Source organism: Ambystoma mexicanum, chromosome 7q (assembly GCF_040938575.1).
Source record: "Ambystoma mexicanum isolate Mex_15411 chromosome 7q, UKY_AmexF1_1, whole genome shotgun sequence".
Classification (NCBI taxonomy): Eukaryota; Metazoa; Chordata; class Amphibia; order Caudata; family Ambystomatidae; genus Ambystoma; species Ambystoma mexicanum.
In genome coordinates, this window is record NC_090941.1 from 1003895034 (window position 1) to 1003921342 (window position 26309).

General features: G+C 49.1%; 1 protein-coding gene across 1 annotated transcript in view; it reads left to right on the forward strand.

Moving 5' to 3' along the window:
• PGM2L1 (phosphoglucomutase 2 like 1) overlaps positions 1-26309 on the forward strand; it is a 1482539-nt gene that overhangs the window by 889182 nt on the left and 567048 nt on the right. The window contains exon 9 of the mRNA XM_069640198.1: positions 1172-1352. Coding sequence (XP_069496299.1) covers positions 1172-1352 — 181 coding nt within the window. The remainder of the gene's footprint in view (positions 1-1171; positions 1353-26309) is intronic.

A 26309-nucleotide genomic window follows, 5' to 3' on the forward strand; every position in this document is an offset into this window, starting at 1 on the left:
CTTTATTCTTTGTCCTCTTTCATAATGAGTCAGTTTTTGTGCACAGTCTCAGCCAATCACTCTACCTCCTTTTTTTCCCCTCTCCCATTTCATTGGACCTTCTTTTTCCCTCTATAACATTCTTTGTCGATCCGCCTTTCTGGCTTTCGCCCCCTGTTTGCTGTCTTGCACTCTTTTCCTTCTTCTTCCGTGGGAGTGTGTTGCCCATCTGGGTGAAAATGGTGCAAGAGAAAACTGAGAGGTTACACGACGTGTGAAAGAGACTGGTTGAAAAAGGCATATTGTACGAGCATTTTGATTGGATGTTATTTATGCAAATGCTGCTCTGTTACGATAAGAAACACCCCAAAGCCTGCATATGATCTGCTTATGATATTGCTAAATTTTTCAACTGGGGGCTTGCTTAGTTAGAAGATTCACAAAATGCTTGGAAATTGGGCTGTATTACGCGTGAAACTTACAGCTGCTTCTGATTTTCCAGAGGTAAATGGAATGATAAGGCATGAATGCTGATGAAATGCTGGAAATGGCCTTATGACATTTCACTCTATAGGATTTTTCATATCAGTTATACCTAGCACTTTTAAATGACAATTGATGCCCTCTTTGCATGTGCATGACTTGTAAGCTGGTGCTGTGTCACAATATTTCAAATTTGCTCCAAACAATTAACGGGTAGTACCACATTTCATTCACATGAATGACATATCGTGTATGTCTGGATTCTCTTTCGGATTCATTGTGATACAGTCCTACGTTGTGGTCCTGTAGTAAATAGATTGTTAAGGGTTACATTGTTCTGTTGGACATTGTTTATGTTTCTATGGGGTCAACACGTATTCATTCATACCCATCAATGAAAAATGCAGTGAGCTACAAAAGCCTGTATGGTAGTGATGGGGTTTGGAGAAAAGGGAGGAAGAGACTTCATTATGGTTTTTAAACCAAATATGAAGAAAACACTATTGTCGCAGATGTGTTCTCCTCCTTGTTGACTGATGAATATACTGTGACGCTCATTGCAACGGGGAGGCAATTTTACCTCTCTATTGTTTGTTTCATATTTTTGTATAATTTTACTTCTTTGATCGTTTATAGTTATGGTATTTCTCAGGAGAAAGTATAGCTTTCGATTCTCACCACAGTCAATGGATACTTTCTTTATTTGCAGTGGTCGTTGGAAAGTCTTTACAGGAAATGAACTGGCTGCTTTATTTGGATGGTGGATGTTTTCCTGCTGGAAGGAGAACCATCAGAGCAAAACCGATATGAAAGACGTTTATATGTTGGCAACGACTGTCTCCTCTAAGGTTTTGTCAGCAATTGCACTTAAGGAAGGATTTCAATTTGAAGTAAGTTTCATGCTGTTTCGTAATGATGTAATTCATTAACCTTTCAGTATCTTAAGCATGGGTATTTGACGAAGTTGGTGTTATGTTCCTATGTGTTCTCGGTATTAATTAATTATTGAGCTTTTATAATACACCAAATCCCTTTCATATTGGGCTCAATCCACCTATCCTTGTCCGAGCTCCAGTGAGTATTGTCTCCCGCTGCAGGATCACCCGATCTTAGTCTGCTGAAGCAAAATGTAAATGGGGCATTGAGATTGGAGAGAAAGAAGGCAAAGAACAATGGAAGGAAGCTTGAAATGGTGTAAAACATTATTAGAAACGATCTAAGTAATTATGGTTATAATGTCTGAGTGTGTGAGGTGTTCAAGAATTATTTTTGCTATTCTAATATTTTAAAAGGCATGATTGACTAGCCTCCATGTGGCTAGACTGTCTTTTAATGGTCTAGAGAACTAGACTGCCAAGGACAACATAGCCCAAAATATGGGTTGCTTATTTTATGTTGCTTGATATTTACATAGTACCTCGCTGCCATTGCTATTCTTTGAAGCAATTTCGGATTTGTGGCTTTTCAGCAGACTGCAATCTGAACATACTTAGAATTAAACAAAAATGACACGGCATGCTAATATAGAATTTATAGTTACAGATGAATGTTCACCTATTAGCTGAGGTGAATAGCATGGTTTGTTATGTCAGCGAATAGGTAGGACTAATTTTTCATGCGACTCGGCCAAATTCTTTGGAGTGCAGCTCTAGAGGTTGACCAGAGTGAGTATAGGGGAGTCGATCTCAAAGGCAACAGTTTACAGCTGCGGGCTTTGCAACAATTTACATACAATAAGATATGCTGTGCATGCACATTTTGTAGACTGTCAAAGATACATTGCCATGCATGTCCGTCCACTTGTCAGGCCGATGCCATGTCTCGCCATATTCTGATAACCATCAGATAAACCCAAGAGCCAGGTATGAAGGATTAACCATCCACGTGCAACTCAAAGTATTAATTTGTGTGTGTATACCATAATTCCCAATTTACATACAAAGGGCACCTCATGTTTCCTTACCGTAAACTACAGACCAATATAGACTGTGTGGGAGATAAGATCATTATAGCTGCAATAGGTCTATCCATATGTTAGGAAAATTCTCATAAATGGCTGATTTCCCTTAACTAATGAGTCCCTCAGCAGCTTTGTTGGATTTCTAGGGTTTATTTTTGTCACCTGGTACGAGTGTGAGCCTTTTTCCCACTCTTACATGTGTTTTGCTGTGTGTATTTCTACTTTTTGTGTGATCTTGGGCACTGAAGCCTCACCTACTCCATAGCCCCATTTTCTTCATGTGTGTTACACAGCACCTTCAGTGCACTGACAGTGTTGTCTTTGAGACTTCCCACCGACTCCCTTTTCTGGGGCTGACTACTAAATAACCATGGTATTGTTTTAGGCTATTATATTAGCCTCAAACATAAATCCGCTTGACCATATATATTTTATTACGGTTCCGTCTGGGTTTATTCGCCATTTCTTTTTGTTTTTACCCTGCGTGCCAAACCGGGTTTGGTCCGTTGGTTTATCGTCTTTTCGCGGGCTTCCACGGAGAAGCCCTCCTTTAGGCGCCTGAAAGTCTGGGTAGGTAGGATGTGAGGGAGGGGTTTTAGGACCCCTGTCATGGGTTCCCTTGCTAACCCAAGACGCTTTATTTTGGATTGGCTGGGTGACTGTCCTTGCCAGGACAGCCACCCTGCTGTGTGATTGACACCCAGGCTGTATGAATGGGGGAAAACTGCATAGAAAGCAGGTCTCTGGGACTGGAAAGGCATAGTCACCACTGGAACGCAAGGACCAATGAGGAACTGACGGAAGAGGACCCCTACCACGACTGAGCCGCCTGGTGAAGCCCTGCTGCAGGTCGGAATCGACAGAATCCGATGACAGAGAAGATCCTCCAGGACACTTCTTCCCTTGAGCTGGTGGGACCAACCAGTTCGCCCAAACTTCAAGCCAGGACACCTCCTCTGGTTGATTTTGCTGTACAGAGCTTCAGTGGGCCGGATAGCCAGGAAGGTCGGACCCTGCTTGGGTTTTAAGGAGCGCACCATTTATTTGTTGCTTTTCTCTGCTTCTGGTTTCTTCCCTGGGTACTGCAGGACTCTCCAGTCTTCCTACTTCTGATCAGTCCACAGTTGCTTCAAGAACCGTGAGCCTGCAGGAACTACCAGGAACGTCTGCCTCAGCTACAGCTCCCTTTCTGTTTTAAGGTACTGTGCAAATCCGGCTGTTCGTATTCGTTCAGCCGCGGTGAAAGTGTTTGAAATCCTTCTCTAATCTGAGGGCTTCTCCTGCTCTTCTCTTTGAACTAACTTTTCTACCGACCAACCTCGTCTGGAATCCGTGGCACGAACTTTACCGCAAACTACTCTGAACTGTGTGATCTTGAGCAAAAGACTTTTGACCTATTGACTTTGGCCCTAAGCCTTTTTAACCTGATTCTATCATTGAAGTTCCTCTCGTTCAATTGCCCTGGGTATTTACCTGTTGGTATGGTTCATTTTCTGCTAACTTTGTTTTTCCCTCCCTTTTAAATTGCTGGTGTGCCATTTTGCTCCCACTTCATTTTTGTGAGCTTAACTTGTCTGGAATTTAAGGGAAGTGGTGTGGTGTATTAAGAGTGTGATTTTTAACTGCTTAAGATAGTGAACCGTTATACAACTGAATAGTGAAATAAATATATATTCTTTTACTTGAAAACCTTTAGTCAGTGTTTGCCTGAATCATAGTAAATGCTGTCCTTTGTGTAACTAATTGATACTGCTCACTTACTTTTGAGATGAGTCTGGCTGCTCAGCCACAGCTACTACTTTAACTGTGTAGCACAGGCTTGTACCAAAGGTGAATTTGTACTGTCACTTAGTCTTATTTGTGTGTGGTGTTCCCAAAGGGTACTGCATATAATTCTGCCTAACACTGTGTGTACAGCGGTGAGGATAAAGTATAGTAATTACACTTAGAGTGCTGCTATTACCTTGAATCAACTAACCACTGTTAGGCAGAAAGAGGTGAGCGCTAAACTAAAGATGGCACTCCAACAAGTTAAGAAAAAGGGAGGGAAAAGGCAGAAATTAGGAAAAGCACGGAACACAATACTTTAGAAGCACCCAGCAAGGCAGGAAAGTCAAAGTCTACTTGTGAGCAAAAAGTTCAGAGGCCAGGCTCCCTCTTAGAGAGCACAGAGCACCAATGCGCCCAAGATCACAGTTTAAAAGTCTTGAAAAGTCTTGCAGGGAGTTCAGAAAAGAATTAGTTCAGCTCAGAAAAGTTCGGTTAGCCAGCCTAGGGCCAACCCAAGTGGTAAGTGGAAGCTTTAAGAGTCACCCCACACAGACCGTTGCGAGGGAGGCCAGGCGGACACAGTACCTTGAAAGTGGAGAGGATCCTCCAGCGGGGGCAGTTGTTCCTGGCAGCGGGTGCAAGTCACGGCGTCGTCCAGAGGAAGAGATGGTCTCGACGTGGAGGAAAGCTGAAGGTCGTTGCCCTGCCATAGAAGAAACCAGCCGCGGAGTTCTCCGGTTATTTGCGGTAGTGGAAAAATGTGGTATCCCGTTTGCCGGGGTGCTTGGCACAGGCAAGACGGCCACAAGATGATCCGGGAAGGCGTAAAGGCGGGCAAACTGGTTATCCCCACCAGTCAAAGGAAGAAGACTCTCCGGGATGAAGATCTCCTCTGTCGTTGGAAGAAGTGGTGAGACGGTTCAGCAGGGCTCCACCTGTGATGTCGTTGCACATCGGCTCAGCTTCTCCCTCTTCGGATTCTTTGGTCCTGTGGCGACTTCTGAAGTTCCAGTCCCCAAAGCCCTGCTTTTATACAGAAAACCCCCATTCATCAGTCCTAGCTGTCACTCAAACATGCTAAGTGGTGAGCCAGGCGGCTCACCACTGGGCCAATCATACAAGAGTGCGACTTGAGTTGCCGAGGCAATCAGGTCAGGGTGCCTAAACCGCCCTCCCACACATCCTGTAGACCCAGACAGAGTGGCACCACTTTTGGAGGCTTCTGTGGAGAAGCCTGCCAAAAAGTGGAACAAAGGGCTCGACTTGGGTTGGAGTTACAGAGGCAAACACAAACGCGATTTTAAAACTGAGTCCTGGCAAAAAGACCCAACCGGGGAATAAATATTAAATAAATAACCCGGCGGTATCTTTAACATTGTACCAAAAAGTGGTGCGTTTAAAAAGAATGTGAAAATCCCATAAAAAGTATTCTTAAGGAATATTTCGCGTGGTAACCACTGCCACCAGCCAGAAACTCGACGAGGGGGGACTGCACAGTGCCCCCTCGAAAAACAGACCCAGGGGCAATCTAATTACCCCTACCAGTACTTCCACAATATGAAGGTTTGTACTGGTTCTGTTCCCAATTTAAGACTAGTAAAGTCAATGGTGACTTTACATGCCCTGGGAGACAGTAGTCAGTCCCAGGGTATGGAGTCTATGTTTGGGGGTCACTATGACACCCCTTTGTTACTGCACTGAGGGTGCTGTGTAACACACTTACCAAGAACCACATGAAACCCTATGGAGTAAAAGACCCCATAGCCCATTAAACACATTGCAAAGTCAAAGGATATCTCAAATCATGCCTAAGAGTGGGAGAAAAAGAGTCTCGCTCTTAGAAGGAGAAAAAAATAAACCCCAAAAATGCAGCAAAGCTGCTGGGGGACTCACTAGGTTTGGGAAATTAGCCTGAACAGAGAATTCTCCCTAACAACCACAAGGCTAAAAAGCAATATTATTCATGTCTGATATGGAAAGCCACAGTCAGGAGACCCTCCTGAGTTACACTGCTGATTATTCAAGAAACATGTGTAAAGAAAGGAAACTCTCTGCCAAAGGCAAAAAGTCTGAATTGATTGAAAAGTTGTTAAAGAATCCAAGTCTAGTGGGTGGGTCTGAAATGCCTGACTCCTTAGCAAATGTGGAAAGTATTCAGGATGATAATGTGTCCGTTATTAATGAATTGGAAGAAGTAGATGTGTCTCCCAATGTAGGTCTCTCTGCTCCCTTGCCTGCTCAGCAACCTCAACTCTTGTCCACTTGGACCGCCACAGGTCATACACTCAGTCCTGAGTGAGTTCATTGCTCTAGAGAAAATGAGGCTTGAACTGGAATTCAAACGTTTAAATGCTCAAACTGAACAAAAACATCAAGTACTGAAACTCGGAGAAATGGAGTTGAATCATGACTACAAATGAAAAGATTGTCTCTTGAAAATGTTTCTCTTCCAGGTCTTCCAGTCCTAAGAGACTGTAAGGGGTTTCAACCCAGCACTCCAACTAAGTAAATGCCTAGTATGGGATGCCGGATGGAAACCCTTATTTATATATTTTTATGTCAAAAGTTCTTTTATTTCTGGATGATGTACCCTTATAGAACGCCCCTCTCTTTGAATCCCCCTGGTCTCACTGAACCAAGAAGGTTTGTTTTGCAAATTAAAAGATTTATTTGATGAATTGCACAATATATATATATATCTAACTTTTATGAATATGAACAATATCGGACTATCACACTGCAATGATCAGCAATGGGTAATATTACAATATCAACAATCTCTTTAATCAATTGGGAGTAGGAATAGGAAGAATAATGTAGCAGAAAATAACTTTGTGTGGGTTCAAGGAAATGCAATGATAGGAAAGAATGCAACACAGAAATAAAACTTGATATGAATTCAGTCAAAGTCAAGGTGATCTCTCGTTTCCCCTGTTATTACTCACTCCCCACAATATGCAATATGAAGAGATGGAATGAGGGCACACAGGTTTCAGGAATAACAATGAACAAATGCAGTTTCAATCCCGATTCCCCCGAGTGAGCTAGAGAGAACAGTAATGATTTTAAACAGGTCAATTGCTTTTAATTGTGGTTTGAAATGAATGGGAAAATGCTAAAAATGATTTAAATTTGCTAAACAGGATTCAGAACTAGGGAGAGTTGCTTTGGATAGGTTCAGGGAAACACTAGCAATGATTGTTGAATGGTTAGCAGATGGAAAACGGAATTCAGAAGTTGAAAGCAAGAAATAGCTGTTTTTACATGTGGTGAAATTGAGCCAAATCCGAAATCGCTGCAAACTTTTCAGCACACGAAAAACATGATTACAGCAAAACTCTAAGGAGTTGGAATGTGGTTCTTATTTCGTTTGAAAGCTGAGAATGTTAGCTTCAAAATGACATTCCTAGCACGTACGGTTCAAAAGTTAGAGGTTTTAGTCGAGGACGATTTTTCTCAAGAGTCAAGATTTCAAAATGAAAGATGCGCTGTTGAAGATTTGGAACAAAGATTTCTTAACACTAGAGAGTCTATGGAGCCACAAACTACACGGACAGCACAGCCACCGATCCAGAGGCGCCTCCGGTTGGTTTTTATCTGTCTGAGACGATTGCCTTTCTGCAGAAAATATATATTAGCGCCAAGATGATTATCACTACAATTATCACAGGATTATGTGGATGAGAAAAGGATTTAGTATAGACAAAAGAGATTCAATAATACAGTCTGGATTTGTTGGAATGGGTTGGATTGGATTACTGAATACTAAGAGATGACTATGGACAGTTCTATGCTAAATACTCACTACTATGGCTTTGGAATGGAATGGGCCCGTCAAAGATCTGGGCAAAGGTTTGGCTGGAATTCGCTCGCCACCGGACAGGTCTCAGGCGCTGGGTTCTGCTCTCAGCAAGGCACTCTGGTCTGCACGGCCTCTTGGACTGGATCTGACGGGTTCTGGGTTACAGCTCTGCTGGACTGATCTGGATCTTGGGTTCTAGGCCAGAAGTAGCCAGCACAGCCAGGCTGTTCAATTGGTTAGGCCCCGTGGAAATGTAGGTGTTAAAATGAGGTTGCAAGATTTTCAAAGGCCCACTGAGAAAGGATCAGCTTTTGGGTTGGGCCTCTGCTTCAGGGTTCTGGAGTCTGGATCTGGGTTTGGAGTCTGTATTCTTCCTGCAGAGCGCTTCGCCGGTAGAACAGTGATAAGTGAATGTGTGTGTGGGTTCTTAACAGTCCCTATTTGTCCATCTTCCAAAGGGGTGGGGAGGCTGATTATACTATGCCCAACCCTCTAAGGATCTGATAGGTCAGAGAATTCCTCCTCTCCTGATTTGAGAAGGGAACAGTGTGTCATGATGTGTCGTCATGTGTCAGAGTGACAGTGTTTAGGGTGCAGAGAAAATCCCTCCCCTTTGTTCTTACCAAGGAAATCTATTTTTCCCAAAAAACATATTTCCAATATGCACAACTTGTTAATGATACATATTTACATGACAGATTGACTAAGGTATGTTTCTGTCTAAGCCTCATCTTCCTACGAGTTTTGGTTCACAAATGACAATTTTTCGTGCTTTTGGGCAGTTACTCAGTGTCATTTCTGTACCAATTTTTACACATGCATACACATACCATCTGGGCATACTCCTGGAAATGTTCATGTTCCTAACATAATCACAATAGCTAGAATACAAACTTTTTTGGTGGTTCAGTCTCTGAATGTCACACAGATTCCAGATTAGTTTTAAACTGTGAGTGAATTTTTCATTTTAATAACCTATAAATTCCATATTTTTATCAGTTCAGTACAATTGGCTATAAGTCTTTTTTCCAAACAATATTTTCTGTGCTCTCTGAATACACACAACGGTTTTGTCATGATGCCTGCCCCCGGAAGACCAGACCAGGCCCAGCAGCCCCGGAAGCAGGCATCATGCCACTTGGAGCATGCCCAAAAGCCCCAGTTAGGGGCTGTTTGGGTACAGTCCTGGCACCATGGGCGCCAGGCTCATTATTGATAACTTACCTGAAGCAGACCATGCTGCATACTCACCTGAGGCAGACCATGCTGCATGAAGACTCAAGCCAAATGAGGCTTAGGAGGGACTATTTTACTGAAGGGACTATTTTGTTAGTTGGGTGGGGCTGTGGAAGAATACTTACCTGGATCTTCTTCCAAGGCTATTTAAACCACGCCCGGACAGCCACACGTGCTTCGCGTTATTCTGCTTGCTGCAGCGTAGCGCTCACCGTGTTTTCAGCAGCTCCAGTCTTCAGCCACGCCCGCTTCAGTCCTGGGACTCCTGAAACAAGAAGACAAAAAAGATAAAGGTTAGAACAGGAGTTTTAACTTTAATCCTTACCTGAATCCTGATCCATTTCGCCACGGAACTGAAAGACAGAAGTCTTTGAAGCATTGCTTCGCATTCCTACGGTGCCGCGCTGAACTCACCTGCTTGGCGGTACTTCAGCATTCCATCACGCTCTCTCCATCTCGCGGCCGCCTTCCGACACCTAAGGAGACAAAGACAGCAAGGTGAGCAAGGGGACTCTCTAAGGCCATACAAGCTACCCCCAAGAACTTACCTGATTTACCACGGGAGGTGCTCACCTCATCTCGGGTCGGCACAGTCAACTCTGCTTCATCGCCGTACCCCGGCCCCTTAGGGGAAAAACATAGTAGACTTAGCTGAATCTTACCGAGAGCCATTTGGAAATCTTCGAGTGGATTAATCGGCAACTTGCAAGGAATCGGACAGAGTGAAGAGCAGACATTTGAACTCTTATGAACAATTGGACTTTAGAGTCAATACTGGATCTCACCAATTCCTCTACGCCAGTGAAGTAACTGGTCATCAACGCGCCCCTGCGGTCGACGCAGGATGGAGAGCTCATCCTTCCAAACCATCAGGTGAGACTAAGGAGGGGACATCAAGAGTGATCAGTGGGAAGACAACGGGAGTGGGGAAGGTGGGTTGACACTCAATTCCACGGGTGGTTAATTCCTCTTCTCCTTTGCAGAAGAATATTCTTGCGAGCCAGACAAACTAGGCTGAGCGGGCCAGTCCAGTCAGTCATCTCGGCCCTACACATCACGCTGGTGGAAATAACAGCAGCCCAGTTCCGGTCGATGCCCCCGTGGGAACCAGGTGAGCGTAACAGGTTTGTCTCCGCCTCCAAGGTCTTAGCTGGGCTAGAGAGTCACACAGGCTTGTCTTTCTGGGCAGTTGGTGTCAGTCACACCCGAATTAGCATTTTCTTTCAGTTCAAGGAACCCATTGTCTCTTTCCCAGAGCAGCAGAGGAAGTATCCTCCTCTTCTCATTAGCATCCCCATGAGATATCCTCTCCTTTTGGTGGGAAGGAACAGGGTGGTGTGTTCTCAGTGAAGAAAAACCTCTTTGAAGTTTTAGCTGAATCAGGTTACCTTATAGTCAATTGTGACATTGTTCCTTGTGAATAATTACAGTTACAAATTTAAAATAAGAAAATATATCTTTAATTCCAGTCTTTTTCAACATGAAAATCAATGCTTGGCACCCTATATCACATTTGATGGAGGTCCCTTCTTGTTCCACACCTAGCTTTTGAGACACAAGTTAACCTGACACATTTAGAGATCGCCAGCTTCTGACGCAGGCGAGTAAAGGTATTGCACCCATTTTTGACATGTTTCTTTCCAGCAAACATCTTTAAAGGTGGATTTTGTGCTGATAAAATATCCTTCGATGGGATTGTGTCCTCCGACGTATTCCTTATCTTTGATAATTCAACTCCAGCTTGCTGGCCTCGGAAAAAAAATTCTTAGTAGAGGGCGCTGCGCATCGACGTCCGTCGAGTTGGTTTCCCTCGACAGCCACCGTATCGGTGCCGACGTCACCATGCCCATGAATAGCCACGCGCAGCGTCCGTTGCTCAGTTCTGTTTTTCCGCGCTTCGTGGTGCCTCGGAATATCGTTGCTCAGTTCTTCAGTCAAATATACTTCATATATTCCTCGAGAATACCGACCCGTACTCGATGGCTTCATCATCCGAACCGATGACTCCATGGTCCGGCTTCAAAAAATGTCGAGACTGTGGAAAGAAAATGTCGTTGATGGATCCTCACAGGATCTGTTTGTGGTGCCTGGGAGTCGAGCACCATTGTTCGAAGTGCGGGGACTGCATGTCCATGACGGCGAAAGCCTTAAAGGAGCGTAAGGGGAAGCTCGAGAGAGGTAAGGCAGTTAAAACTTCTTCGAAAGTTTCCTCGGCGGAGTCGAGACATTCGTCTCCTCGCCATTACAAAAGACGTTCTCGTTCTAGGTCTCGAAGCAGTTCCCATCACTGTTCGAGATCTAAGCATTCAAAAAAGAGACGTTGAAGATCCCCTTCCTCGTCTTCTTCCGTTTCCCCGAAAAGGGTCTCCTTCCCCACAAAACATAGCTCTCAGGCTGAGTGGGAGGAATTCAGGAAAAAGATGCTTGGCGTCTTTGAGAAAGCAGCCTCGACCCCCTCGAAGACTGCTGAGGGTGATACCCCGGGTGAAAGACCCGAAAAATCAAAACGCCGCGAGTCGCAGCACCCGGGGAAAGAAGCTACTCGAGAGCATCACGAACCCTCGAGTAAAGGCAAGGTCGCGTCTTCGACGCCGTCGTCGAAAGTCCCTTCGACGCATAGATCTGCGTCTTCGACGCCATTATCGAAGGGTTCTTCGACGCACAGGTCAGTCGATTCGACGCCGAGAAAGGACAAACCCACGGCTACCTCACAGCCAGTGGCCATACCCAGAGCCTCGATCACGAGAATGTCGTCGACAACCTCGAGTAGAATTCCGATACTCTCGAGTTCTTTGAGGCCTCTACCAACTTCCTCGACGCCTTTTTCGATGGCTTCGAAGCCTTTAACGTCCGCGTCGACAACGTCAACGTTTTCTCAGCCAATTATGACAAATTTGGCCCCTTCTGCTCTGGAAATGGGATTTATACCATTTTCAAGATCTGATTATTCCAGAGCCTTAGCATCTATTTATGAAGAAGGGGAAAATTCGGATCAGGAGAGACCTTTAGAGTTGCAGCGATCTGCAACTCCTGTACCAGAGGAATTTACCTCTGAGGAAGGTAGGTTAAAGGACCTCCAAGAATCCTTACATGAAGCAAGTGGGTTGGACACTTCCCCAGAAGTGGAATTTGCCAAACCAGACCCAGGGGAACATGCTGAAACCCCTTATAGAACCTTGATGGCAAGGAAAATAGAGTTTATGGGGTGGTCTACACCCTCACCTGCTTTTCAGCAAGACGACCTCAGACATTTTGGTTAAAGGTCCACAGGAGGATCCTGTGGTGCCATTTCATGCGGCATTACAAAGGAAAATATTGGCAAACTGGGAAACCCCTGAGGTTATTCCGGCGGTTACCAAAAAATTATCAGCCAAGTATATGGTGTCTACTGCTGACCCTGAATATTTATCCAGACACCCAACTCCGGAGAGTCTGGTTGTTCAGGCAGCAACTTCATCAGGTGGTAAATCGGCTTACCATACTGTTCCACAGGACAGGGATGACAAGAGATATGACTCTATGGCCAAAAAAGTCTTTTCTGCATGTAGCATGGCGTTGAAATCCATCAATGTTACTTTTGGGAGTGTGCTTCATCAGCGGCTCACTATCTCCCGGAGGGAGAAGAAAGGGAAGCGTTTCTAAACATCATTAAGGATGGTAAAGACGCAATGTGCGAATCCCTTCAGACTGGCATCGATTCTGCTGACAGCATCAGCAGGGCCATGGCGGAAAGTACAACAACCCGGAGATTTGCTTGGTTGCGAAAGTCTGGTTTCGCTCCAGATGTGCAAAGCAGACTCTTGAATATGCCCTTTGACGGCTCTTCTTTGTTTGGTAAGAAGGCGGATGACAGTTTAGAAAAGCTACAAACATCAAAGGCAGCAGCAAAATCCCTGGGAGCTGCAATCCGTCAGACACCATATTGCCCCTCAAGAACCTCTTGGAGAGGTAAGTCCTTTCGCTTCTATTCCGCATTCGGAAGAGGCAGAGGACAGCTGGTTCAACGGGGTCAGAATAAATTCACCCGAGGTGGACGGGTTAAAAATACAAAAGCCGCAGCAGCAGCAGGTGCCTCTTTACCCTCGGCATCTGCATCAGCCGCCTCCAAACCGCTCTGAGGACTCTCCTCACAAGACACCAGTAGAGGGCAGGTTAACTCAACATCTGACGGAATGGCAGGCTATTACGTCAGATGTTTGGGCATTGGAGACAGTTGCCCAAGGTTACTGCCTGCCTTTTCTACGCATCCCTCAGTCATCCACCGGGGAACAGCTCTCTGAAAGTTCCAGATCCGCTCCTCTTGCAGGAAATTGTAGACCTGCTAGAGAAAGGTGCCATATAACCGGTACCTGAGCGGAGAGGAACAAGGGCTGGTACTCCCCCTACTTTCTCATACCGAAGAAAGATGGAGGACTGAGACCTATCTTGGACTTACGAGAATTGAACAAGTTCCTCAGGAAGGACAAGTTCAAGATGGTAACTCTCTCTCTCTCTGATCCTTCAGGCCCTACAGCTCCAGGACTGTCTGGTATCTCTGGACCTCCAGGATGCTTATTTCCATGTGCCAATCCATCTCAAACACAGGCAATACCTGAGGTTCACAATTGGCGGCTCTCATTATCAATTTCGAGTTCTGCCATTTGGGCTGACCTCCGCCCCGTGGGTCTATACCAGGTTAATGTCGGTAGTGGCGGCAAGTCTAAGGAGGGGAGGTATTCACGTCTACCCCTACCTGGACGATTGGCTGATCAGGGCTGTATCTTCGGAACAAGCTCAGATCCAGCTAGATTATGTCTGCCACTTCCTTCACAAACTGGGCTTTTCCATCAATTTAAAGACGTCACAGATGATACCATCACAGAGACTCAAGTTCATCGGAGCGGAACTGGACACTTCTCTGGGAAAAGCCTCGCCACCAGAGGTGAGGGCTCAAGATATTCTGCAGATGGTCACCAAGTTTCAAAATGCCGAACAGCTCCCAGCCTTCGACTTTTTGAGGTTGCTAGGCCTCCTGGCATCCTGCATATTCCTTGTGCCAGAGTCGCGTCTGAGAATGAGATCTCTCCAGTGGGCACAAGAACCCAGTGGTCGCAGTTCTCAGGAAAAATGACAGATCTCCTTCGGATTCCGGACAAGGTAGACCAAGGTAGAAGGTAAGACCTTCAATGGTGGGCTTATCGAGAGAACTTTTTGAAAGGAGAACTGTTTTGGCAACCATGGCCGGAGATAACAGTAGTCACGGAAGCCTCACTCACGGGGGTGGGGAGCCCATGCCAACGACTTGACCATCAGCAGTCGTTGGTCTCCATCGGAGTCCAGACTACACATCAACCTATTTGAGCTGAGAGCGATCAGACTAGCGCTGAAAGCTTTCCGGCCATCAGTACAGGGAAAAAATGTCCTGATAATGACGGACAACACAGTGGCCATGCATTACCTCAACAAAAGAGGAGGCGTGGGATAACTGCCACTGTGCAGAGAGGCAATGCAGCTTTGGTTTTGGGCAATACAAGAAGGATTCTCTCTATCAGCAGTTCACCTAGCCGGAGAGAAGAACTTGACAGCGGACGCTCTGAGCAGGCAGGGCACAGTCTCCCATGAGTGAGAACTAGCTCAGGAAGTCCTTCAGGAGATCTTCGCCATTTGGGGAACCCCTCAAGTGGATCTGTTCGCCACCAGGACCAACAGGAAGTGTGATCTGTTTTGTTCAAGGGAATTTCCCCCGAGAGGAGCTCTAGGGGACGCGTTCGTAGTGGACTGGGAATTTCCACTCCTGTACGCGTTTCCACCAGTCCCTGTCATTCCTCAAATGATCAGGAGGTTGAGAAGATTCCGGAGGACCATGATCCAATTGCCCCAGACTGGGCCAGGAGAACGTGGTACCCAGACCTTCTGGACATGTCCATCTGCCCTCCAATTCACCTTCCACTCAAGGAGAATCTTCTCTCACAGAAGGGAGGTCAGGTTCTCCATCCAGACATCAGAACCCTCAACCTTCACGCTTGGCTTCTGAAAGGTTGAGATACAAGGATTGGGATCTCCATGATGACGTCATGGAGGTGTTGCTTTCGGCCAGAAGGCCAGCAACAAAGTCTTTTTATACCGCTGTTGTTGGAACACATTTTGCAGCTGGTGTGGAGAAGAGAATATCGACCCCTTTTCATGTGGTACACCAACAGTGTTATCCTTTTCTACTCTATTTGGCAAATTCAGGCCTTCAAGTTGGCACTATCAAGGGCAATCTCGCAGCGCTATCGATCTTCAAGCGCACTGCAGAGGTGCCATTGTATTTCAAATTACCCTTAGTAATACAATTTCTAAAGGGATTAACTAATGTCTATCCTCCAAGAGCATTCCAAGTTCCCTTATGGGACTTAAATTTAGTCTTACATTTCCTGATGGGTACTCCTTTCAAACCACTCCACTCTTGTTCGCTAAGATTTCTCACCCTTAAAACTGTCTTACTAGTGGCACTAACATCTGCTAGAAGGGTGAGCGAATTACAAGCTCTATCTTGTAAACCCCCTCATACAATTTTTCATAAAGACAAAGTTGCCCTACAGGGGAAGCCTAATTTCCTCCCAAAGGTGGTTTCTGAATTCCACATCACTCAGAAAATTACCTTACCTTCATTCTATCCTCCTCCCCATCCGGGGAAAGAGGAAGAAAGGCTACATAGGCTGGACCCAAGGCAGGCTTTAAGCTTTTACATCAGCAGACTTGCTAGGATTAGGCAAGCAGACCAACTGTTCGTAGGTTACTCAGGACACACATTGGGACTACCAATAACAAAACAGACCATTTCCTGATGGATTATTTTGGCCATTCTGGAATGTTACAAACTAGCAGGGAAAGAGCCTCCTCAAAATCTTAGGGCTCATTCAACCAGGGGTATCGCAGCCTCTTCGGCCCTCCAAAGAGGGGTTCCGGTTCGAGACATATGTGCGGCTGCCACATGGTCGTCCACACATACCTTCACAAGACATTACAACCTGGATTCCTCCTCTAGTCAAGAGACTAGGTTTGGCAAAGCCGTATTACATTCTGTTCATTCCTAAAGGGAAACATGGGGTTTTTACTCCCACCTCCAATTACACACCACTGCTATGGGAGTCTATCAAAGATGAGGAATACGTCGGAGGACACAATCCCTTCGAAGAACAAGTTACTTCTTACCTGGTAACGTTCTTTCGATGTGATGTTCCTCCGACATATTACTTATCGCCCCTCCCATCCATCCCCGCAGTAATACTTCCCTTGTGGTTGCAGCTTAAGCTCCTTTAAGGTCAATAACCAATTCATCCAGGACTTATCTTATGCTACAAAACGGAAATGAGCAACGGACGCTGCGCGTGGCTATTTATGGGCATGTGACGTCGGCGCCGATACGGTGGCTGTCGAGGGGCACCAACTCGACGGACGTCAATGCGCAGCGCCCTCTACTGAGAAAATAATTTCCGAAGCCAGCAATCTGGAGACGAATTATCAAAGATAAGGAATACGTCGGCGGAACATCCCATCGAAAGAACGTTACCAGGTAAGAAGTAACTTGTTCTTCTGCTGACATTATGTTCATGTGGATTCTTGAAGTAGAATGATGTTAACACCCAACAAAGAGGTTGGATCTTTTGGGTGTTTTGTGAGCCATGATTTTTGCAAATTTGACAACCAAGAAAAACAGATTTCCACACAGCTCTGTTTCTGTTGCAGTCATTTTGCTCTGTGAGCAGCCAAATGATGGGTTTTGGCAGTGGTCTTCTGTGTTACCACTGACATGGGCAATAGCGAATTGGCGGCCTATTTTTCCGATTTTTCCTGCGAACTTCTGAGTGATTTTAGCATGTATAATGCCTTCCAGCGGCCGTTCTGATGTTCCTAATGCAAGCAGCGCACAGGAATGTTGCAGGGCCTGGACTAGTGGGGGAAAACATCCCACAAGACTCTGTATGCCTGAAGAAATTGTGGGTATGTATGAGGTTAAGCTTGATATTTTGGATTGGTTGGCAATGTTTGAATATAACCATGGTATTCATGGTGTTACAGGGAATCAATTGCTTCCCTGGCTCTTCTCTAGGCTACCCACTGTTGCATCTGATATTGTGATGGGGTTGGGGGAGGTGGATAGGATGGATTATGAGTGCGTGAAGCTAGCTTTAATTGCTAGATTCGGGAAGGCCCCTTCCCAGTAGAGTTTTAGGACCCTCAAAAAGCATGGTGGTACCCCTTGGGCTACCTGTGTGTGTGATTGTTTGAAAAACGTAGATGGTTAGATTAAGGGTTACAGAGTGAACACTTATGAAGGAATGAAACATTTTGTAATGTTGGAGTCTATTTTTGATGTATGCTCTCCTGAGCTCAGACAGCACTGATTCTAAGGAGATGGAACCAAAGAAGCTAGCTAAGGCTGCTGACTTGTGGGTTGCCAACAGGGCTACTCACAAGGATTCTGGAGCTACTCAGAAGAAGGATGAGGGAAAGCAGCCAAAGAAGGACACCAAAGAGAATTCTAATAACTCCAATCCAAAAGAGGGCCACAAACCGCAACATAAGGGTGGACCACAAGGTAAACCAAATCAGGCTAGTGCACCATCTTGACCCAAACCAGATGGAGGTCAGAACAATCCCCCATTTATCAAAACATTTGGGAAATCTTTTGTTTGTGGGTCAACTGACCATGTGAAAGGGGATCCCAGATGTAAGGGTAAACCTTCAGGGATCCACACTGTCTCCTTAGCCTTCTCCCCAGAGGAAGAAGTACCTATGGCAAGTGGAAACTTTCACCTACTGGCTGATGAACCCATGAGAGTCTCAGCTAGTGTTTCTTTAGTGTCCCTGGGCTTGTGGGAACAACAGAATTTAGATGTCTATAATTCAATTCCCGATAATACTATAGAGTATTATAAAGATAGTGTTCTTGCGAACTGTCAGGAAACCCGTGCCATCAGAGACACTGGAGCCAACATAACTGTGGTGGATGAATCATTTTTCAAGGTGGAGGATGTTGCTAGGGCACCCAAACACCTCACCAAGTTAGCTGGAGGCCCTGTGCAAATGCTTCCCCAGTTACCAGCTCTCATTCAGTGTAATGATATGACTGTCAAAATACATGTTAGTGTGCAGAGTGAAGTGCCTGGGAGAGTCCTGTTGGGTAATGACCTGAAAACTCTCGGAGTTGTGTCAAGCACTCCCCGGCCTCCCAGTAAAAGGAGACAGGAGTTCACTAGGTCTGCAAGGGAGAGAACCTTGAGAGGCTCTCCAGAGGAGTTGATAGAGGAAACTCTGCAGGAGTTGCTTACTGCCATTTCAAAGAAAACGGTGGCAAAGGGGAAACCCAAGTCCTCCAGGAAAAAGACAGACAGCACCCCTGGGCTACCAACAAGGACACACCGACACTGGCCAAGATCACACCTATGATCCCTCCACCTGCTGAGGCAGAGTGTGAGGTGCGTCCTTGCGTGGTTGAACCAGTATCTGAAGGATCAGATCTGGAGGAAGACACTGTCTCAGTTGGAGAACTTGACCCTGTTGACCATCCTGAGCTGCAGTCTTTACTGGCAGAAGGTGGGCCCAACAGGGCAGACTTCAGTAAAGGACAGAGAGAGTGTCCTACTCTTGAAGGTCTTTGACAACAAGCACAGGCTAATCTGGGAAGATGGCCTCTTCTACAGTGAACCGAATGAGTCTACCCCTGGGGACTGCAAAAGACTTGTAGTGCCCCTTGACAACAGACTCCAGTTCCTACAGTTAGCCCATGAGATACCTTTGGCTGGTCACTTGACTTTCAAGAAGACCAAGGAAAGGTTCTCCCTTTACTTCTACTGGCCTAAGATGGGTTCAGAAGTTGACATTCTGTAGGACTGTCACACTTGCCAAACCTCTGGCAAGAGTGGAAGAGTGGAGCCATGAATGTGGCACCCCTGGTGCCTCTCCCAGTGGTGGGAGTTCCTTTTGAGAGTGTGGGCATTGACATTGTTGGTCCCCTTGACCCTCCCGCATCTTCAGGGAACAGATTTATCTTGGTTGTAGTAGACCATGCTACAAGGTACCCAGAAGCTATACTTATGTGTAACGCTCACCTGGTTTCCGCAGGGGCATTGGGGCACGGTTGCGGCCCTCCCTTGGTCTGGTTCCTCGGACCTGCGGAGATGGGAGTTGCTCCTGTATGAAGAGGAGGGGCAATGATTTTGGAGTGGGGACCCAGTGACTTCCCCCAGCACTTTTGTGCCAGAATGTGGTGGGCAAGCACTTTCCCATAGACGCTCACCTGTAGTTTTGTGATGTTCAGCTATCCGTACTGCCTTTCCTAGCAGGGGCACGTAGACCGGACCAAATTACTTTACTGGCCTGTGGGAAGGTTGATCCAGACCAGCTGCGACAAATCCAAGTATGAGGTAAGTCTTTAGAATGATTATAGTTCGATCGAAAAGTCTGTATTTCGTCTAGTGGTAATTCTTGCAATGTCTCATTCCATTTCCATTGGTACGGGAAGAGAGTCTGGATTGAGGAGAGTCCGGAAACACCTTAGAAGTTGATGGAGTTTCGACAGTGACAAGTTAAGTTTGTCTTAGTAAGGGAAATTTAGTCTCTTGTATATATGTGGCCGTGTGAATGCATATAAGTTCTAACCTGTTTGTTCCTTTCCCTTGTAGGTGCAAGCCAACAATGAAGAATGGTGTCTGGGTCCTTGACGAAGAGTCGCAGTTACCGAAGGGCGACTCTGGCTCCGACCGTGGTGGAATGTTGGCCAGAAAGAAGACTCGACTCAGGCCGTGATGGAATGGAGGTAAGAAGAAGAGTCCGGCACAGGCGACAACGAATTGCAGGTAAGAGGCACGCTCAGCGATGCAGCAGCTGAGGTGCTCAGCGATGTAGAGGCTGGCAACAGGTAAGGTGCGTGCTCAGCAATGTAGTGGCTCGTAGCAGGTAAGATCCGCGCTCAGCGATGTAGGGGCTGGTAGCAGGTAAGATGTGCGCTCAACGATGTAGAGGCTGGTAACAGATGGGAAACGCGTCCAGAGATGGAGCGGCTGGCAGCAGGTAAGACGCGTCCGCAGCGACGGAGAAGCTGGAGAGAAGGCGCTCGCGGAGAAGAGGCAGAAGACTGCAGGTAAGAAGCGTTCCCAGGAAATCTCGAAGATGAGGCTGTAATCCAGTGAGGCACAGGTAGGTACAGCGGAGAACGATGAGCTGCTTGGAAGCAGAATAACGGAAAGCGAAGGCACGTGGATGAGCTGGCCTTATATAGGCTGGGTCCAACCCCTCCCATTAGCTCCGCCTACGAACTCCACCTTGCCCTTCTTTGGGCCTGTAGCATGTGCCTTTCAGTTCTGTTCCTTGGGCCACGCCCGGCTCAGTTGCACACGCCCTGGCCCTAGAGTGTGCAGAGCACACTTTAACATGAGCCTGGTGCCAGAGGGGCCAGGACTGGGTCCAATTGGACCCTCGAGATGAGGAAGGACTGGCCCCATGACTAGCGGCCATTACAGCACTCCCCGCAAGGCCCCTCTCACGGGCGATGATCTCCCTGGTCCAGGCTTGGTAGGGTTATTGCGATGAAATCGCCTGATTAGTCGAGGCGCATGGATAAACTCCACAGGTTCCCGAGTGCGATCTTGGCGATGAGGAAGGACTGGCCCCATGACTGGTGGCCATGACACTATGAGAACTGTTGCGACTCAGGCTGTGGCTAAGGCTCTACTTGGTATTTTTAACAGGGTCGGGTTTCCTAAGGAAGTGATATCCGATAGGGGATCAAATTTGATGTCCCACTACATGCAAGCCATGTGGAAAAACTGTGGTGTCACTTACACGTTCTCTACAGCCTACCATCCACAAACAAATGGACTGGTAGAGAGGTTTAATCGTACTATGAAGAGCATGATAGGTGCTTTAGAAGAACCCCTTAAGAATAAGTTGGACCTTCTACTGCCATGCCTTCTCTTTGCATATAGAGAAGACCCTCAGGAGGGAGTTGGTTCTCCAGCATGGGGTCTGGCATGGATTCACATGCTCATGAATATTCCCCGTCGTCAGGCTGGGAATCCTCGGTAAAGAAAAAACCAGTATCAGTTTCGTTTCTGATCTGTCTTTCGTAGTAATAACCAATCACTGGTCTCTGCGTCATACTGACCACAGCCAATGACTGCCCTCTACCTAAGCACCGCCTCTGGCAGCCATCTTCAGATTTTTACCGCACGTTCATGTGTTGGGATCCTCGTGCTATTGCTCTCGAGCGTTAGTGCTAATTTTCGCGCTTTTTCACAAAAAACTTCGATTCTTTCGGTCAAAAGAGCCTCAAGCTCCACCGATCCTACATCCGATCAACGGGGACCCGTGTCGGATTCATCTGTGCCCCTCAAGGGTGAAGACTTCGTCGAGCTACGCTTCGGAGGACTCCAGAAGCTTCTCAGGCCCGGTCTCGGAGATGGCCCAGGAGAAGGGAAGCTCGACGCCCGGAAAGCTGTTCAGGGTCTGCCCTGGATGCCAGCTGCAGAACGTCTTCAAGGAGGACGAACACTCTTTCTGCCTTTACTGCCTTCATGAGGACAAGACGCACGTGGAGAAGGACTGTGCGTTTTGCGGCAACATGTCGGAACGGACCATGAAGGACCGCCATCAACGTCTCGCCAACTGGCTGGAGGGTAAGAGCCCGTCTGGCGAGAAGAAGAAGAAATCCGAGCGGTCTTCTAAGACCTTTGAGGGCGCCCCGGCGACGGGGGCCCAACATAAGGCCAAGCACCGCGAGTCCGCTGGCACCGGGAGCGCCGAACGGTCGGGCTCTACGGGCGCCAGGCAGGGCGCACCCTCCCCGGCACCATCAACCACGAGCCAACGCTCTGGGTCGGGTAAGAGGAAGGCCGAGCACCCGGCGAAGCTCCTGGAGAGGCCCCGGTCGAGCTCTAAGGCAGAGGAGGAGCGTGGCAGTGCCCCCTCCCTCAAGGATAAGGCGGTGAGCGCACCTAAGGTGGTGAAGGCCTTGATCCATCCGACCAAGCCCTCTATCGAAACGGTCGCGGCGGCCCTGGCTCAGCCTGTGGTGGCTACACCAGTGGTGGCGACCTCAGGGCCCAGAATCTCCCTGCCTCCGCGGAGGGAGTCTTCCTTTGTGCCCATCGATAGGACCCCCGTGAAACCCTCCGTGGGGAAGAAGAAGGGGGTGCAGGGCGTCGTCGTAGATTCGGCCTCAACCTCAGAAGAGGAGCTGATCGAGGTCTTAAGCCACGGCCTAGGCGTGGAAGAAGGCCAGCCCGTCGGAATGGACCCCGACGCAGGTGACGACGACGACATCGTCGAGGATACCGACGGGGCCCCTGCTCGCCCGTCGGATTCCCCTCTGCCAGCGCCGCAAGACAACTCGGCGGCCATTTTGTTGGCCATACAGTCCTTATGCTCCGAGATAAGGACGAGGCTACCGTTACCGACGGAGGAACCTCTCCCGTCGGGGGATCCAGAACCGGGACCTTCTGGTGTTCCCCCCACCAAGAAAAGAAGGATCCATCCACCACCTCCTTTTCAACCGTCGCGCCCCGTCCAGCCCTCCTCCCCGTCCACCCGAGGGGATGATACGGGGACTGACACGGCAGCGACGGGTACGGACGACGAGGCATACGACGAGGATTTTCCGTCGTCGCCTCCCACCAGGGCTTCTCCGCCCGACGAGATCGGATCTTTCCACTCCATGATCTCCAGGGCTTCCGAGCTTTTCCAACTCTGCCCTGAGGAGAAGAAAAAGGAAGGCTTCCTTTATCAGCGGCACGAGGCCAAGAGGAAGACGGTCCTCGCAGTGCCTCTGTTGGACGACATTTGGGATGAGGGCCTTTCCCTCCTCAAGAACCCTTCCACGACGCCAGCTAGAAGAGACCGGTACGAGAAAAAGTACCGGGTCCCGGACACGGCCCCCCTATGCCTCCGGGCGCAGCCTACCCCGGACTCCGTCGTCTCCGCGGCAGCCAGGAAGAAAGCGGGGGGGGGGGTGCGGCCTCCACATCAACTTCCCCGCCGGACGGCGAGGGAAAGAAATTGGATGCTATGGGACGTAGAGTCATCTCGTCGGCAGCGACGACGATTAAAGCGGCCAACGCCTTGGCTATCGTGGCCCGCTACGACAGGGAGCTCTGGTACAAGATAGCTCCCCTGCTGGATTTTCTGCCGGACGACAAGAGGGCGGAGGCCCTTGAGATCCTGCAGGAAGGTGAGGTGGCGTCGGACCACGCCATCACCGTGGCGACGGACATCGCCGACACTGGGTTCCGCCAGCTGGGCAACGGCGTTTGCCTTCGACGTCGTGGATGGCTCAAAGCTACAGACTTTCGGCAGGACGTCCAGACCAGAGTCCTGGACATGCCCTTCGACGGGAACAACCTGTTTGGGAAGACAGTGGACGATTCCCTTCAGGCCATCAAGGCGGATACTGAGACGGCCAGGGCCCTTGGAGTCCTGCAGCAACGACGAACGACGAACGCCCTTTCGGAGCGGCGGAGGCAAGGGCGCCTCCAAAGGTTCCGGCGGCGGTTTCGCTTCCTACCGTCAAGCGGCCCGCTCGTCGTCGCAAGAGGCCTACAGAGGACGAGGCAAGTCTAGCGGACCCCGCCGTCGTCGCCAAGGAGGTCAAGGCGGCAAGGCCGCGTCCAAGCAGGATTGAACCGGCCGTGGGGTCGGGCCCCCACCGAAGCACCCCGGTGGGAGGCCGGCTGGCGGGCTTCGTCAGCGTGTGGGAGTTACATCTCCACCGACCGTTGGGTGCTGGACGCCCTGGCCTGGGGCCACGCGCTCGAGTTTCAAAGAAGGTGCCCGCGCGTCCCCCCCGTGGCCAGGAAAGAACTTCACGTCCCTCAACTTCTCCTGGAGGTAAAGGCGATGCTCAGAAAGGGCGCCATCGAACTCGTCCCAAAGAGGCTTCGGGGCTCCGGAGTCTACTCACGATACTTCCTCGTGAAGAAGAAGACGGGAGGATGGCGCCCCATCCTAGACCTGCGACGTCTGAACAAGTTCATCAAGGCGCAGAAGTTCCGGATGGTCACCCTCCAGCACGTCCTGGGTCAGCTGGAGGAAGGAGACTTCCTATCGTCGTTGGATTTGGAGGATGCCTACTTCCACATTCCCATCCTAAAGGGGCACCGAAAATTCCTCAGATTCGTGGTCCAAGGGCGTCATTACCAGTTCAAAGCCCTCCCCTTCGGACTACGGTCGGCACCCAGGGTATTCACCAAGTGCCTCGCACCGGTGGCGGCGCAGCTGCGCCGCGAGGGGATTCACGTCTACCCCTACCTGGACGACTGGCTCATCCGCGCCAAGACGAGGGAGCTCGCCGTGGTCCACACGGCAAGGACCGTCCAACTCCTCACGGACCTGGGATTCTCCGTGAACTACGCCAAATCCCACCTGGTGCCCGCGCAAGTCGCACTGTTTCTGGGAGCGAGGCTCGACACAGTGTCCCTTCTGGCCTCCCCGTCGGAGGAGAGGACCAGGACCATCTTGGGCAAGGTGCAACGGATGTTGGTGGCCGACGCGGCCAAGGTGAGGTCCATCAAGTCCCTCCTCGGGATGATGTCTTCCTGCATCTACCTCATTCCCATGTGCAGGCTCCGGATGCGCCCGTTGCAAGAATTCCTGGATGCGCGCTGGATCCAGACGACGGGCAGCTTCGAGGAAAGGATCAAGCTCGACGAGAGTTTCCGACGAGCGATACGGTGGTGGGGCACCCGCGCGCATCTGACGGCGGGCATGGACTTCCAGACCCCAGCCCACCAGGAGACTGTGACCACGGATGCCTCCCTGGAAGGGTGGGGAGCGCACACCGAAAATCTGCACGCAAGGGGACTCTGGCTCCCGACGGAGAAGTCCCTGCATATCAACGTCCTGGAGCTCCGTGCAGTGTTTTGGGCCCTCAGGTCCTTCCTTCCGTCCCTCAAGGGCAAGGTGGTGAGGATCTTCACCGACAACACCACCACCATGTTTTACATCAGGAAACAGGGCGGAACCAGGTCCCCAGCGCTGTCCAAGGAGGCGCAGGACCTGTGGCATTGGGCCGTCGCCCAAGGGATTTTTCTGGTACCGTTTCATCTGGCAGGGATAAAAAACACCATCGCCGACTCACTCAGCAGGGAGCTGCGCTCGTGCCACGAGTGGGAACTACGGCAGGATCTGGTGGATCGCCTCTTCCGACGGTGGGGCACACCCCAGATCGACCTGTTCGCGACGGCAACGAACACCAAGTGCCGGAGGTTCACCAGCAGGTTTCCCCAGACGAGGAGCATGGGCGATGCTTTCTCGTTCCCCTGGGAGGGCCTGTTCCTCTACGCGTTCCCTCCCTTGCCTCTGCTAATCCGGCTCGTCAACCAGCTCAAGAGGTCACGGTGCAGGATGATCCTCGTCGCACCTGCGTGGCCGAGGCAGATATGGTTCCCGGACCTTCTGGACTTGTCAGCGTCCCCGCCGATCAAGCTGCCGGCGGGCGCGGATCTACTCTCCAGGGAAGGAGGCGCCATCCTCCACCACGACCCGAAGTCGCTGAACTTGCAGGCCTGGCTCCTGCAGCGCTAGAGTTTGGAGGATACGACATACCGGCCGATTGCAGAGAGGTTCTTGCAAAGGCCAGGGCGTCCTCGACTCTTAAATGCTACGGACACAAATGGAAGAGGTTCTCTGTCTGGTGCCACGCACAGAAGATTAACCCTCTACGGATTACGGCTCCCCAAGTACTGCCGTACCTGCTGACGCTGGCCAAAGCTGGTCTGGCACACGCGTCCATCAAGATTCATCTTGCTGCGATCTCCCGATACACCAGAACCACGGGGCGGACGTCCTTGTGGTCTCATCGTCTGGTGAAAGAGTTCATGAAGGGACTGTTCAGATCGTTCCCACCGGTGAAGGCTCCGGCCCCGGCGTGGGAGCTCAACGTGGTGCTGACCAAGCTCATGGGACCTCCGTTCGAGCCTCTGCACTCGGCCCCGTTGAAGTTTCTATCGTGGAAAACAGCTTTTCTTGTGGCCATCACCTCCGCACGACGAGTGGGAGAGATCCAGGCCCTTTCCTGCAAGGCCCCGTACTTGACTTTCCACGACACGAGGGTAGTGCTCA